This window comes from Megalops cyprinoides, chromosome 1 (genome assembly GCF_013368585.1).
Source record: "Megalops cyprinoides isolate fMegCyp1 chromosome 1, fMegCyp1.pri, whole genome shotgun sequence".
Taxonomy (NCBI): domain Eukaryota; kingdom Metazoa; phylum Chordata; class Actinopteri; order Elopiformes; family Megalopidae; genus Megalops; species Megalops cyprinoides.
Window position 1 is genome coordinate 36,407,135 of NC_050583.1, and position 15,249 is coordinate 36,422,383.

Sequence of the window (15,249 nt, forward strand, 5' to 3'; positions counted from 1 at the left end):
CTTGCAGATTATAGAAGTAATACATATCCAATTTTATACAGACCAAACCAAAACAGATATTCCTTTGACAATACTAGAAAGAAAGTGATTTAACCTTGTATATCATACAAAACACACTTTCACATCAGCTGTGAGATGCACGCTTGACACAGAAAAGTCTTTATCTAGCTAGAAGGCTAGCTATTATTATTTACATCACATACTTAATGAGTATGGTTTCAACCCATACTGTAACTATAACTGTAGCTTTAAACTATAAATTAACTACAAAGTTAAATGAAGTTTAACATGAATACTGACAATTGCAAGCTACCAGTACAATCATTTTGGTGATTGAGTGGAAGATTAAATACTTTGTTGCTTTGGATAAAAGTGTCTACCAAATGAATATATGTAAATATCAAAGATAATAATTCACAGAACATGGGGAATTCATAACAAATAGCGAATGAGTTTTAGCGAAATAGCGAATTTTTATGTATACAAACTCCTGCAAAAGTCCCAGGGACAGTCCCATATCCACTTTAGCTCGTCCACTACCGTCCACGTACGCCATCTGGCGGAGACAGTGTATTTGACCTACTTTATTGGAAATACTTTGCCTTGCGTTTGTTTTTTGTTTTTTTCTTTTGATTCGGCTACATTTGTCTTTCGAAATAAACGCTTCGCTAACGGATTTGTTACAGTTGAAATATCATATCTGGCTAATTATAAACAAAGCGTATCAACGCCAGGTGAACGTCCATTGGCCAGTTCGAGTCCAGAGGAACCAATCACAGGGCTTGTATTATACTGCGAGGCAAAATGTAACTGATTGAAAGGTGAGATGAATGCTCTCATTGCTTTGCCCGCTGATTGACTGACCTACTTTTTCCACCAGCCGGTCTCAATTGGTCGGTTGTGGGTTTGTTATTGCAGTGTGTGGCTTAGTGTGTCAGACTTTTTTTTTTTTGCTTGACTTCGCATTGTAAACAACTGCCCAAAATAGTTTCGCCTTCGCCCGTCGTCACGAGAACTTCAGTAGTTAACTAGCCCGTAAAATCATATTAACAAGCCAGGTAGATAGCTAGTTGCATAGAATTTAAACATTTTTTCGCTGTGGTTGCTGGCTAGCTAAAGAGTCCCTTGTCTTAATTTCGCCGTTAACGTTTGTTACTGGTTAGGGATACTAGCTGGTTACAACCAACGTTGGAGGCATAACTAGGTAGCTAACGTTAACATCGCTGATGTAGCTATTTATGAATTTGCTAGCCAACAGTTTGCTGAGCAATATTACCTGAAAAGCTATCCACTGTAACCAGCTAATTTTAACACATTCTGTGTAAAACGCATACATTCGTTTAACTGTTAGCTAATGTAAGTGGATAGTGAGCTAAACTCGACAACTAGTTAACGAACAATAGTTAGCTATCTTTAACTAGACTACATATCCGTAAGATAGAGCTTTCAATTTTGATTTGTTTAGTGATATCAAGCTAAAGTTAGGCAAACCTTCAAACTCCACAAGATAAAGCAGTCGTCGGTCTTATTGTAAAGGTAAGTTAAGGTAATCCATCTAAAGTTAGTTGTGTTCATGTGAACATACAGGGTTAACGTTGTGTAGTTATAAATATAATATAATGTTATTCTTTAAGATAACTGTTAGTTAGCTAGCGGTAGGATATTTATGTATGCATTTGTGTTTTGCTGCCGTTGGCAATCTAACGTTAGCGAACTGTGTATGCATTGTGTACATAATGATGTGAGTAGGTTAGCTCACAACATTTAGTTCGTGTAAGCCCTTTAGCAGGTGGAACTCGTATTATTTGTTGAGCTGTCATACCACTTACGAGCCTTAATATTTTCAGCTAGCTAGTTGTTGTTGCAGCTAACCTAGTTATTTTGTGCAAGTTGTCTTATTACATGCCCGCTGCTTGCGAGGTAAATAAGACTGGCTACAGTTCCTGGTGGCGTGTGTGTGGACCGGAGGTCGTTGTTATATTATTTCTGGAGTTGTTTCCGCATGTGCACTGGCTAGCAGAGTTATCGCTACATAAACAGGGAAGTCAGGTTTACCTGAGACTCGCACGTTTTTTCGGGTCACGTTCCAGATATCCTCCACTTATCTGTGTGTGGGGGGGATCTAATCTCTCAGCGCTGTGCAGTGTTATTTACGCCTCACCAAACTACAGCTACCTGGTTCACTGAATACTGTGCTCCATCGATTTTCAGAGATGGTGAAGTTGACCAAGGCAAAGACTTTTCAGGCATACCTGGACTCCTGTCATCGCAGGTATAGCTGTGTGCACTGCCGAGCTCATCTGGCCAGCCATGATGACCTCATCTCCAAGGTACACAGTGAGGAAAAATAGGGGTGTAGTGTTGTGTATCAGAGAACAATGCAATGCTGTACACTGCAGTAATTTTAATAAACCCTCTTAATGGTTTTATTACATACTGGGGCACTGCTGCTGTACCCTTGGGCAAGGTACTTAACCCACAGTTGCCTCAGTAAATATCCAGCTGTATAAATGGATAACATTGTAAAAAACTGTAACCTATGTAAGTTGCTTTGGATAAATGAATAAATGTAAATGTAAATGTAGTGCTGCAATAGTGAGCTGTCCACTGTAGGACTGTTAACAGTTATTCAGTCAGTCTGTTTAGAGGCATACCAGTCATGAGATCTTAAAATTACTGATTAGTTTTGTACCAATGTGTTTCAGTCTTTCCAGGGTAGTCAGGGGCGTGCCTACCTCTTCAACTCAGTGTGAGTATCCACACTATAAACAGTTCTCGTGTATGCTACTATTGTTTTACATGTCACATTGATGTCATGAGCTGTAAATCACAGGACTGGGCAGCAGGGTTATCTGATGTTACGATTTTCTGTTGGTCAGGGTCTGTGGTCCTCTTAGGAAGAATTACGGTGTGGTCCTTTTTCGGTTAATCTGTCTGTGGTGTGTTTATAATTAATCTGTGTCTGTGGTCCTCTCAGGGTGAATGTGGGGTGTGGTCCAGCAGAGGAAAGGGTGCTTCTGACAGGTCTTCATGCTGTGGCAGACATCTACTGTGAGAACTGTCACACCACGCTGGGTTGGAAATATGTAAGTATGCACTAACATTATAGTGTTGTGTTTATCACAGATAGATTAAAGGGTACATTCAGTGAAGTCTACCATATTACCCACACATTTATGTGATGAGACGTGTTAACCACTCTTTTTGTTCTCTGTTCAGGAGCAGGCATTTGAGTCAAGTCAGAAGTACAAGGAAGGGAAGTTCATCATTGAGCTCTCTCACATGATCAAGGATAATGGGTGGGACTAAGCTGGATCTGTTACTGTTCACACTCGCTGTATCCTTCTGAGGACACAGTCTCTTTGTCACCAAGTCACTTTTTTCTCACCGATTCTGCCCAGAATTGTAACCAGTAGCTTTAGAAGTAGCCTTTGACAATGACTCTCATACGCTGCTCTGTGAACCGGACTCTCATGAATGCTCCCAGTTCTTTCATCACTGACAGTCTTCTGTCTCTGTCTGATCACACAGTAACTGAATCGTCATCTCAACTAAATAGTTCATGACTGACCCAATGAATAATCACCATTTCATGTAAATATCTCCAGATTAACTTGCTTGAGAAAATGTAAATGGATTCACACTGTTTGTTGTACGTTTTAGTACTTTAATAAGATTAATATTCTAAGATGATTAAGAGAAAAGTGTAATATTAATGTTACATAGTAATGATTTTATAAGCAATGTAATAACATTCTCTATCAACATTCCAGTAATTTTTCTTTAGATACATTACCCTAATATTTTCTGTACTTTTCATTAGATATTTCATCCTAATATGTTAAATACTTTCCCTTAGATATTAGCTTCTAATGTGTGGAATCCTTAAGTGTGTGGAAGAAAACAACCTATGTTGTCCAGTCATTTGTGTAAACACTTGTGTTTGTGGACTTAGGAAAGTGTTTGCGTTTTGGATGATTTTAATGAAGTAATGTAATTTTACATTATCTTGTTTACAGTTAAACATTTGAGGGAGAGAGTTGTTTGTAGTGAGTTTGAGATGACTAACTGCGTTTATGTACCATGCTCTGTAGGTATGAATATGTGAATCTTATTTTATCACAGTGAGAACGGACAATGTGTGTATGCTGAACAAGGGTGCAAGAAGTGTGTTTGAGTATGAAGTGCAATATGTATGAGTGATCACAGTGTTGTACATAGACAGATGACCCAGTTCTTATGAGGTGGGCTCCTCTTTTATAAATTTCTATGATCTGTTCTTAATCTTTAGTCTGTAGCAATACATGATTAATTAGGCTGAATGACAAATTAGTTTTGGTGTTGTTTGCCTCTCAAGACCCCTTTTCAGCAACTGGATTGCTTGACCCTGGATGCTGTTCACAATGTTTGAGTTGTGCAATGTTTGAGACAGCTGTGTGTCTGCAGTTTGTGTATGTAAACAATGGAAGAAATTGTGCTAGTCTATATTTCACAGCAGTGTGGTGTAAATGGCAAAAGTCACAAATTGGCCTTCATAGATGGTGACGCAAAAGTCACTATATAGTTTAAATGGTTAACTTTTGAATGTCACAGAAATGTTTTGAGCACATTAGTTGTAGAATGTGATCTGTTCATTTCTGTTGTTAACATTGTCAAACGATGAAATACGTTGCCAGTAGCAGAGGAAGACTTTACAATTTGAAGAAGAAACTAGCCAATGTTGTAAATAAAGCAATATATTATCAAGCATTTCCAGACAAACCTATTTGATATGATAATGTACCTTATGTATGTTGTAATGATCAAATTATATTTTTTAATGAATTGTTGAATTTGTGCTTAGTGTTTTTTAATTACTTAGTCTGTGCTCTTCTTACTTAACTGTACGTAGACTGTTTTGAGTCTTAATACCACTTCATGGCCACATTGTTTAAAAGTCACAAGTGATCACATTTCAGCCAGTTTTTAAGGTGACATGCCTTGGTAAAACAATGTGAACTGTATTGTATGAACAGAATTTCATTTCTTCCTATTACTGAGGAAATATGGTGCATATATAGTATGTAACTGGGAGAACTATACATTAACACACAGAAAGCAAAAAAGTAAGTGTACAAGATTAACTGGACAAGATTTTACTACGGAACTTGTCTTCACATATTTTTATATACACAATTCAAAAGACATTTCACTGTGTCTTCAATATACTTCACCCAAGGGTTTTATGTGAGTGAGTGCTCTATGAAATTAGGACTATCCAGACATTGCTTTATTTACTGTCTCATCAACACTGAAATTCCTGATGAGATTCAATTACAATATCTCCAAGGGATCCCTGTCTCTCTGGGACAACTTGACAGAGACTGAGTCAGGTAACCGCACCAACAGCCTTTCTCTCAGCACTGAGAGAAATCCTCGCTCACTGTTACTATGGTCACTGAGGATAACGCTTGTGCCTGCGGCAACAGCATCCAGGACCTCATGATGTGACATTTCCCCTAAGAATGAGTAAGATAAGCCATATGAAGACACACTGGATTACAATGGAGTACCACCACAACTAAAACACATAATGCAGTGATACTTAAAAAGGTACTATTTTTGAGTGCACTACTGGTGATAATTACCTGTTACAAAGAGGTCAGCTTTCACTCCTTGCAGAACTGATGCTCCAGATCCTGCACACACTGCCACTGTGGTGACTGGAGTCTCTAAAATAATCACAGGATCAGTAACATTAGACAGGAACAGAGGGCAAGAATTTTCTTTTTCAGCCCAACTAAACACACTGGATTGTTTGACTCGCACACAACACAAAGTGTTTGAACCACAAATCTTCACTTAAAATGACAGCACAGATGCATCTGGCATCTCTTACCAAGAGTGTGCTGGGCACCAAGAGCTAGTCTCACATGACTCAACCCCAGGTGTGATTTAATTCGCTGCACAGCTGTTGCTATGGGGATAGGTTCATTCAAAGTGCTTCTTCGTCCTTGACCACAACCTGGGAGAGGTGGCTGAATAAAAAAAGAAAAGAGGAGAATAAGACGTGGGCAGAGTGGATAACTATGGAGAAGTCACTAGCTGATTGACACATGTAGATAAACAGACCAGCAAAAGGTTAAAAATAAACTATATAGTAACATTAATTTAACTGATTTAGCATCTGATTACCTTGTTGACTTGCAAAATGGTGAGAGACTCCTTAGAGATGTTATATCGTGACAGAGTTTGGACAGCAGATGTCAACATGGAGTCAGGACAGGTGACACTTACATTGTATGCATCACTATCTGGTCTACAGCCAGGGAGAAATAAAAAATGAGTTAATACAGAAAACACTGCAACAGATACACTCACAAAAGTGCACACATGTTAACAGACACACTACAATTCAGTAGAGTACCTGGTAGTGGTGTACTGTAAAGTGACTCCTGTCTCTCTTAGTTCATCCAGAATTGTCTTAACTTCCTCATAATTCTTCCCAGAGAATTCCAGTTTGTGACTCAGGGGGGTGCTGCTGAGAGCCTGACTCAACACTGACACAGTACCGCTACCTGAAAGAAGTTGGTGAAGAATGCGCATAGTCATCAACTGTTGGGAAAGCTATAACCTTTCATCCCAATATCAGGAAATAACTACAAATTGGCATACACTAAAAGAAGCACAACACACCAGCCACTACTCTTTTTTGCATCTTACCTATATAAAAATTAACAACACAGCAGAGAACCCTGACTCTTTACATTTAGATTTACATTTATTCATCTGGGAGACACTTTTATCAAAGCAATTTACAAGTGAGGCAGAGTACATATGCCTGACACAGCACATTGTATCCTTGATATCATGCAATCCTTGATACAATGTGTTTTGCTTTTATACAAAGAATACACCTCATTTCCATGGGTACTAAAAACATATTTTAGTTAACTCAAACTAGATTGCAAGACTCAACATTGAGTATCTTTTTCTGCATGTCTCCCCTTACCACTTTATTCTTCTTTCACACATTTATAATTTTCTTACCGACTCCTCCAATCAGCCAGTCGTTGACCCCACCTCTCACACTATCCAGAGCAGTATGGGGGGAGTATACTGCAATCCCTGCCTCGACTGCCCTTATTGCCAGCTGCTGCTTCCAATCCCTCTGAACCAACTTTTTGAAAGGCCGAAATAGTGGTGGGTGGTAGGAGACAATGAGGTCACAATTCATGGCCTCTGCTTCTTCCATAACTGGTACTGTTAGGTCATTGGTCAGTAACATTGTTTTAACAAGACGGGCTTTGCTGGGCTCCACCAGGAGTCCTACATTGTCCCAGGGTTCAGCCAACGACAGAGGAGCCAGCTGCTCAAGCACCTCAATGACTTCTGACAAATCCATGGGTTCACAGGGGTGAAAAGACTGCGACAGGGAAGAAAATATGGAAAAAGAACAAGAAAGAGGGGGAGAGGGAAAGAGTGATTGGGGGGAAGATGAATAACAATGGATAAAGGCTGTGTTAATGTTGAGGGAAGTGTGAAGTTCTGAGTATAAAAATAGGGAAGACAATGGAGACTGGATGTTCTTCTGAAGTGTTGAGAAAGACTGAGAGAATTGGGGAAGAAACAAAGAGAATGAGCTGGAGAAAGTGGTGAGGAAAGACTTGCAGAATGGTGTACACAGTCTCACGGAGGGTTTCAGGCATCCAGAAAACATTAGAGTAGAGAGCGATTCCTGTAGAGACAATAAAAAGATCATATTCATCACTCCAGAAGCGGAGACAAAGCCCCAGCAATACAAAGCATAACTGCATACTTAAATGTAAACAGAACTCTTGATAACAGCACTAACAACTGGGCATGCAAAAGCAACGGTGTCTGGGTGAGAAGGAAATCAACTCGGCATATTAACCACTGAATGTGTGGACTGGACACACTATAAACACGTTGCAACAAAGTATCGCACCATATATTTTTAGCCAGAGCTGACACCATATTCAAGATTCAATTAGGCACAGTCATAGACAGATAACTTTATAGCTGCTAGGTAGCTAGACAAATGCACTGTTTCAGGTCTGGTTAACTCATCTGATTCCAACTGTTACGTGCATTACTCCCGTGTAAACCTGTATAGCTAGCTAGCGTCAGCGCTTTACTTAAAATTCAGCTTAACAAAACAGACTAATACGTACACCTCCAAAAGACAACTCGTGCTTCCGCAAACTACAGTGGAGGTACCGGACAAACACGCGTTCCTCTTCCTTGGGTCACGCACATGCTTTCAGTGGTCCCTCTTAGTGATTGGTCGAATAAAAATTAAAGGCGCTTTGGTATTGGTTTAATATGCATGTACCGCTTGCACCATTGCCAAATTTGGATGAGATGTTTGGCAATGCAGCGAAGAACGAATGTTTGTTTAGGATTAAACTAAAGCGAGGTGGAGGAATTGCAGGTTCTACCTTCACAATATGGTCACTGGTTATAACCAAAACGGGTGGCCTTTACGTACGCAATTACGCAAAGGAACGTACCCATATTTCCGGAGCACCGATTCCACTACTGAGTGTGGCTAGATAGCGTTCTCGCCGGAATCTTGCGTCGGAATGGTACTTATTAAGGAATAGTGAGTAGCTACGGATTTAATTTCAAAACAAACTTCTGTTGAATTTCATCTAAAATATACGATTTATAAAATGTAGAAATTGTGAACACATATGCAATCATTCCGAAGAGTTTAGTGCAATATTTTTTTCTGCCAAGGCGCATAGCTTGTTAGCTACACTAGCTGTCAGTTGGGGCGTTTGTAGTTGCCGTTAGCTGGCAAGCAAGTTAGTTTCTGTTCATCAGCAGGGCTTCTGTTTTCTCAGTAGCAGGAACTATGCTTGCTAACTGGCTAGCCATCCAGCACTGGTATGGAATTGCTAGATATCTAGCTAAGTACTTGGGTATTGTACTACATTTTGCCTGCTGGGCGAGGTTTCGGTTATTGCTAGCTTGCCATCTAGTTAGATATCTGTCTGACGTTATGCAATAAGGTTTGTTGTTTTTTTGTGTCAGAGGCAGTTTGTGATTCTGTGTCGCCCATCTACCAATAATGTAACTTAATTAGCTAACGCATGTTAACGTAGCTACATTTTGTTGTTTCTTTTTCTTTCTGTCTAGCCAAGTACTGTTACCATGTTCTGTGGAGGAGGTGAGTAACAACTGCTATCAGGTTGTAGCTATCGCAGTGTTCAGTGTCTGCTTGTGTCAAGTAAATCAGTGCTAGAATGCCGATTATATGAAGTCAGCCAGTTACCTAATACTCATTAGCTAACTACATTGATCGATTGTGTGTCAAATGTGACTTGTGCCGTCCCATTTTCTCATCCTGCGTGCATTTTCTGCACTGACAGCCCTGTGATTTCTCTCCCCTCAGTACCAAGTCGGCCAGTTGTTTTCTGTGGCCGAGGCCAGTAAGAACAACACTGGAGGTGGCGAGGGCATAGAGGTGCTCCAAAATGAGCCATACGAGAAGGAGGGGGAGAAGGGCCAGTATACCCACAAGATCTACCACATACACAGGTCAGCTTGCTCATGAAGGCATGCGGCACATACTCACTTGTGCTCGATCTCGTGGATACTCTGCATAGCACAGCTCTAAGCGCTTTAGCGAGTAAAGCAAACAGGGTTGAAAGGTCAAAGTGTACTAGATGAGGCAATGTTTCCCTGCCCAGAAGGAATCTGTGATAGTAGGAACGAGAAAAAATTGGAATGGAGCTGGAATTAAAATTCCGTCAGATGGACACGAGGGGTCTGATCATTAGTTTCTGAAAAATATCACATTTCTAAGATTCAGTATCTAGTGTGACTGTAACAGAAGTATTCGGGGGGATGGCAGAATTATGAAGAGGGCCAATTATCCATAGATGTGGTACAGGTAGCTACTTGTAACAATGTAGTTTTAATTACATACAACATAATGTTATTTCTGACAAAAAAAAAACATGGAATACAAATCCAGAGAATACTATGGCCATACAAACTAAACTTGTTCACAGTGTAGCATAGCTCCCATCTCCTTGGGGCTAGAATTCATTCCCAACTCTTTCCAACTGAAGCACGTAGTAAACAACATTTATCCCTGTTCTCTAACTCCCTTACAGTAAGGTCCCCAGTTTTATCCAGATGTTTGCCCCGGAAGGAGCCTTGGTGTTCCATGAGAAGGCCTGGAATGCCTATCCTTATTGTCGCACAAGTCAGTGATAAACCGCTGCATCCTTTCTCTCTCACTCCACCGGTCTGTCCTGCCAGAATTGCTAGTGCTTGTATTTATGGAATGTCTTATTTGTTAGGAAATCAGTACCATACGTCTACAGTAGCATGTGCTTTAAGCAAATATTTAAGTATGATGTTAAAAAACGCTGAAATGTAACTTCAACCAGCCTTCAGAATGGCAGTACCAAACTCAAGTATGTCTTTCTTTTCTCTCTTCTTGTTTTTATATGTCAGTCTTTCAACCCCCTTTCAAGACTGATATTAAATATATGCCCAAGTCATATGCATGTTATTGTTTAATACAAGGACTTTTTTATTCTTCTTAAGACCCGATTTGTCTAGTTTCTGTCAGATTGACATTTTCAATAGTGCCTTTAAGATATTGTTGTGGAATCTCTTGCTTTACAACATTTTATCAACAATTATGTCTGGGTAAAAAATATGCTGAAAAATCATTTATTTGCAATTTTCTGTACGACTGTTTTTATTATTTCCAACAAACCAGAGAGTCTAATTAAAAGACAAAGCTGTAACAAGAACGACTCCCATGGAGTATCCTTTGGGAATAGAATCCTTTTTACAATGGTAGAATAATTAGTTGAGGTTAAAATATGTCAAACTGAAATTCTTTCGAATGTTTTCTTTTTTCAGTGACATGTTGTTAGTCTGAACATATTACATCACAGTAACTGCTCTCCTCCTTTTGTTTAATTCCTCTAAACTTTGGCCGTGATCTGTGATTGAGGGCTACGCAGTTGTGACGGTGAGTATATTTATGTAATGTATTGCCTCATATGCCTGGTGTCTGTGTGAAATATTCTTGCTTCAGTATCTGTAGTGGTGGTCTGGTGTTTGTTTTCACAGAATGAATACATGAAGGATGCCTTTTTCATTAAGATTGAGACTTGGCACAAACCTGACATGGGAACGACTGACAACGTGAGTGCCAGCAGTGATGGGTGCCCTCTGCTCCAGCGCTTCCCAGTCTGTTGCTCTGTATACTGCCACAGTCAGTGGTAAGTGGAGCCAAGCAGGTGCAGGACTGTCCTCTGTTCCCTTCCATTACAGCCCCACGGCCTGCCTCCGGAGGAGTGGGAGGAGACAGAGGTGGTGCCAATCGACATTGCCGATCGATCGCAGGTGGATGATGTTGTAAGTTCGCTTGAGATCCCACACAGCAGCATGTCATTCTTTTGTTCGCGTGTGCCAACATTTGGGGTCAAATCCAGCATTGGAGTTGGCTTTCAGATGGCATCGGCGCAGACTAGAAGTGAGTTTAAATCAGAAAAGTCGAAGAGACTCTTCGTGTTCATCTCTCCTAGGACTACAAGGCTGATGAAGACCCTGCAGTTTTCCATTCTGAGAAAACAGGAAGAGGACCACTGGGGCCTGACTGGAAGGTAGTCCCCAGCCCTCCCTGTCTGACTTTTGTGTTGTGTATTTACATTATATATATGTATATATGTATGTATACATATTTTTCCTGTCTGTGTTAAGGTCTTAGTGGTGACCTTTTATTGTGTAACTACTGCATAAACTCCTCCTCTCTGATTCCGTTTGTAGAAGGAGCTCCACAACAGTAACTGTCCCTACATGACGGCCTATAAATTGGTCACGGTTCACTTCCGTTGGTGGGGCCTGCAGGGGAGAGTGGAGAAGTTCATTCACAAGGTAAAAACTGCTAAATTTGTGTCAGTAGGCATACGTTTGAAGGAATCTATTTAAAACGTAACAGGAAAATGTAAAACTTGTAAAAAAAAAATGTAAAGCTTTTAAAACTTTTAAAAATTTAAAGCATCCATTGTTCATTGTTGACCTGATAAATGTCTGTCTAAACAAAAGATGTATGCTATTTATAATGCTTCATTTTATCTCGTATTTTCAAGTGGGGAAAAGACAATCTACACAGATATTCTCATTTGTTTGTTAAAAAGTAGCAGCCATTTTGGAGTGTCATTAGTCATCTGAGTGAGAGCAGAGGCCTATTTCAGGAAGGTCACTGAAAAATGTCAGGCTGTCTGTGCTCTTCTGGTTTCAGTTAACTCATTTGACTGTAGGGTGTTTTGGTTTCACCATTGTAGGTTATGCACAAAGTTTAAATTTTCTCATTGCATTCATTTTTATGATTCCATTCTTTTGACAAAAGGCTACCTTTACCATTATAGCTTTAACATTATTTGTGCTTTATGATGCTAAATAATTGCATTCCTCAGGCTAAAAGTAGCTAAAAGCTACACATCACTAACAGAGGGCAAAATGCAATCTGATGTAATCGTAAAAATGAAAATACACTTACATTACTACACTAAATCTGATCCCAAACAACTTGGAATTTAACTGACTGCTGGTCTGAACAAATCAAACAAAGAAAACAGATGAGATTTCTATTAAAATCAATAGGAATTTTTTTTATCCCCACCTCCTGCCCACCCCCCCCCCCCCCCCCACCCCCTTGTAGTGTTATTTGTCAGATTCCCTGTTTTTGTTGTTGTTGATTTTTTTCTTTTGTTTGTAAACCCCTCCTCTTTCCTCCCTGTGTTGATCGCCCTCCCCCATCTGAGCAGCAGGAGAAGAGGCTGTTCACAAACTTTCACAGACAGCTGTTTTGCTGGCTGGACCGCTGGGTGGATCTCTCCATGGATGATATTCGGAAAATGGAGGAAGAGACACAGAGGGAGCTGGACAAGGTATGTAGTCAGCTTATTGTCTTTTGCCAGTTCTCTCTGACTCTTCTGTCAAAGTAACCTGTCTTAGGACAGTACCCTGTTTTGTTTGTTTTTAGTATTTTGATTTTTCTCTCTGTTGCAGTGTCAGTAGAGAAATGGATCTGTAACTTTCCTCTTTCCTCTTTTAGATGCGTAGTGAGGGTTCTGTCAGAGGGATGAAAGCAGGAGAAGACTAGACATGGAATAGGATGATGTTTCATCAACCATTGATTTTTACCTCCCATATGCTCCCATACACCTTCCCCCTACAGCAGAATGTGGGAAGCAACTATCATTGTACTTGTGCGCGTGCGTATGTATGTATGTATGTATGTATGTATGTATGTATGTATGTATGTATGTATTTATGTACGTACATATGTGTGAATGTGTGCATTGGTCCATAAGCCTTTGCTTTTAACCCGTGTCATTTGCTTCCCATTTCTTAGAATTTTAAACATTGTCATTTCAACTATTTTTTTCTTTTGATAATTATAACTGTTATTGTAAATGCTTTTTTGGTCATGTTAAATATCAATTATTACTGTACTGTAGTGTGTCAGTGGTTCTCTCAAATGAACCCCCATTTGAAAAGGTTTGTTTTTCCTCTCATTTTATGAAATGAACAGTGTTCTTCATGGACTCATTTTACTTCTTGATATTTCTTTATTTAATTATGACATCACTTTGAAGTTTGAGTTTTTAAATAACATTCAGTTCAAGGATGGCAATTTTTATGTCTATTTGTTCATGGACACCTGTATCTCTACACAAGCCCTGTTTCAGTAGCATAACAGTACCTGATCTTTACTACTATCCTGCAACAGGAAATCATCCTCTGTAAAACTTTTTTTTTTTAACTTAATGTAAGCCGTGAAAACTTTAATCACTGGCTGAATCAAGCTGCTTACCACCTGCGTCTGTGATGGATGGGGTTGCCAGAGAGAAATATCTAAGACTTAAAAAGTGTTTGACAATAAACACCTCAGCTGTCTAATAAAATGTGTGAGCAGTGTCAAATTTATAAGCCTCTCTTTGTCTTCAAGCATTTGTCTCACCATGCAGTAGAGTGCAATGCCAGCATAGACTCAATAAAAACATCTTAGCTTGACAAAAACAAAAACCCCAGGATCCACAGCCACTAACCAAAACCATCACCTTGTTCACTGGTATCATTTTAGAGCAGTCAAAAATGATAGTCTTGTCTTGAGGGCAGTGGAAGGTAAGATGGTCCAAAACTTGGAATTATGACCTCCTGCTTTTTTTAGTGCAGCTTAATACTGACAATGGTATTACTTCATTCTGTGTTCTAACCACAGTATATAAGCACAATCATGTCAAAACATTTCTGCACCTGACTTAATGAAGAGTCAGGTAAGTCAGAGTTTGGTAAATGTACAAGTTTTAGATCACAATTAGTTATTTCAATTTTAAGAATGTAATCCTTATGATTTAATGTGATCATTATGTGTTTACTCAAGGTTACCGTAAGTATGTACCGTGTACTTTTTTGCAGCTGATTTATTGATGAATAACATCCTCTTTTAGAGGTTGCCAAAGATGCGCTTCTTTTCATGAGTATGAAAATGCTGCAAATATAATATAAAGCTACACGGAAGGACACAGGTGTAAACAGAAGCTTATGAAATCAATATCAATCAATGACACACTGTTGCGTCTGCTTGGTGTAACATGCATCGTAGAGTGCTTTGCTGCTTTTCATATTCAGCATTTATAGTATCTCCAGTAATACAAATTGCAACCAGCAATAAGGCTCTGCATAGTATTCCAATATGTAACAAGGTTTTTTTTTAATTAAATACTTCCGTGGTCCTTGTACAGTCATCGGTAACAAACTGAAAACAGTGGTACATAACATAACATAACATAAGTCGTACATAACATTTCATAGTCAATTTATTTTTCCAGTAATATGCTGAGCTGTTGCATACACAGTAAGATGAATGCAATTTGTAATGGTTACAGTGGTGTCAGGCAAACACAGGAGGTCGCTCTAATCCAAGGGCCAGCTAAATGTTTTGTAACAGTTACATGCTGTAGGGTTCCCAGTAGAGATCAAACAAAAATGCAGAGAAAGATTAAAAGATAACTTTTATTGCATAAATAGATTTGCTGCACCATTGCGGGTTTGTCATGCAATGGGTAGCTACTGCTCAAATGAATGACTGATGTTAACAATATTACCATATTCATTTTCAACAACTAGAATAGAGTGTGTGAAAGGTGGCAGTGTTATATTACAGTAGCAAACAGTACACCCCACACAACCTTTTGCATTCTCTTC

General features: G+C 39.4%; 3 protein-coding genes across 4 annotated transcripts; 2 read left to right on the forward strand and 1 right to left on the reverse strand.

The window, feature by feature from the left end:
- The first annotated feature begins 929 nt into the window (after nt 1-929).
- Nucleotides 930-3,582, forward strand: LOC118789989 (protein yippee-like 3). Its single transcript, XM_036546771.1, has 5 exons — nt 930-1,536; nt 2,212-2,330; nt 2,706-2,749; nt 2,978-3,086; nt 3,220-3,582. Exons 2-5 carry the CDS (start codon nt 2,214-2,216, stop codon nt 3,307-3,309), a joined length of 360 nt encoding a protein of 119 aa, XP_036402664.1. The 5' UTR covers nt 930-1,536; nt 2,212-2,213; the 3' UTR covers nt 3,310-3,582.
- A 1,473-nt stretch (nt 3,583-5,055) lies between these two features.
- nif3l1 (NIF3 NGG1 interacting factor 3-like 1 (S. cerevisiae)) lies at nt 5,056-8,280 on the reverse strand. Its single transcript, XM_036546248.1, has 7 exons — nt 8,175-8,280; nt 7,030-7,717; nt 6,407-6,557; nt 6,175-6,298; nt 5,879-6,017; nt 5,628-5,711; nt 5,056-5,498 (listed from the first exon to the last, which is right to left on the reverse strand). The coding sequence occupies exons 2-7, from the start codon at nt 7,697-7,699 to the stop codon at nt 5,314-5,316; spliced, it is 1,353 nt and encodes a 450-aa protein (XP_036402141.1). The 5' UTR covers nt 7,700-7,717; nt 8,175-8,280; the 3' UTR covers nt 5,056-5,313.
- A 224-nt stretch (nt 8,281-8,504) lies between these two features.
- Nucleotides 8,505-13,884, forward strand: LOC118789868 (phosphatidylinositol transfer protein beta isoform-like). 2 transcript variants are annotated; one of them, XM_036546565.1, is made up of 11 exons: nt 8,505-8,605; nt 9,145-9,175; nt 9,401-9,546; nt 10,128-10,219; nt 10,995-11,002; nt 11,104-11,178; nt 11,308-11,391; nt 11,562-11,639; nt 11,803-11,910; nt 12,804-12,926; nt 13,094-13,884. In XM_036546565.1, the coding sequence occupies exons 1-11, from the start codon at nt 8,586-8,588 to the stop codon at nt 13,139-13,141; spliced, it is 813 nt and encodes a 270-aa protein (XP_036402458.1). In that variant the 5' UTR covers nt 8,505-8,585; the 3' UTR covers nt 13,142-13,884. The 2 variants fall into 2 exon arrangements, with proteins under 2 accessions (XP_036402458.1, XP_036402468.1); XM_036546575.1 differs by lacking the exons at nt 12,804-12,926; nt 13,094-13,884 and adding an exon at nt 12,698-12,787.
- Nucleotides 13,885-15,249: the final 1,365 nt, after the last annotated feature.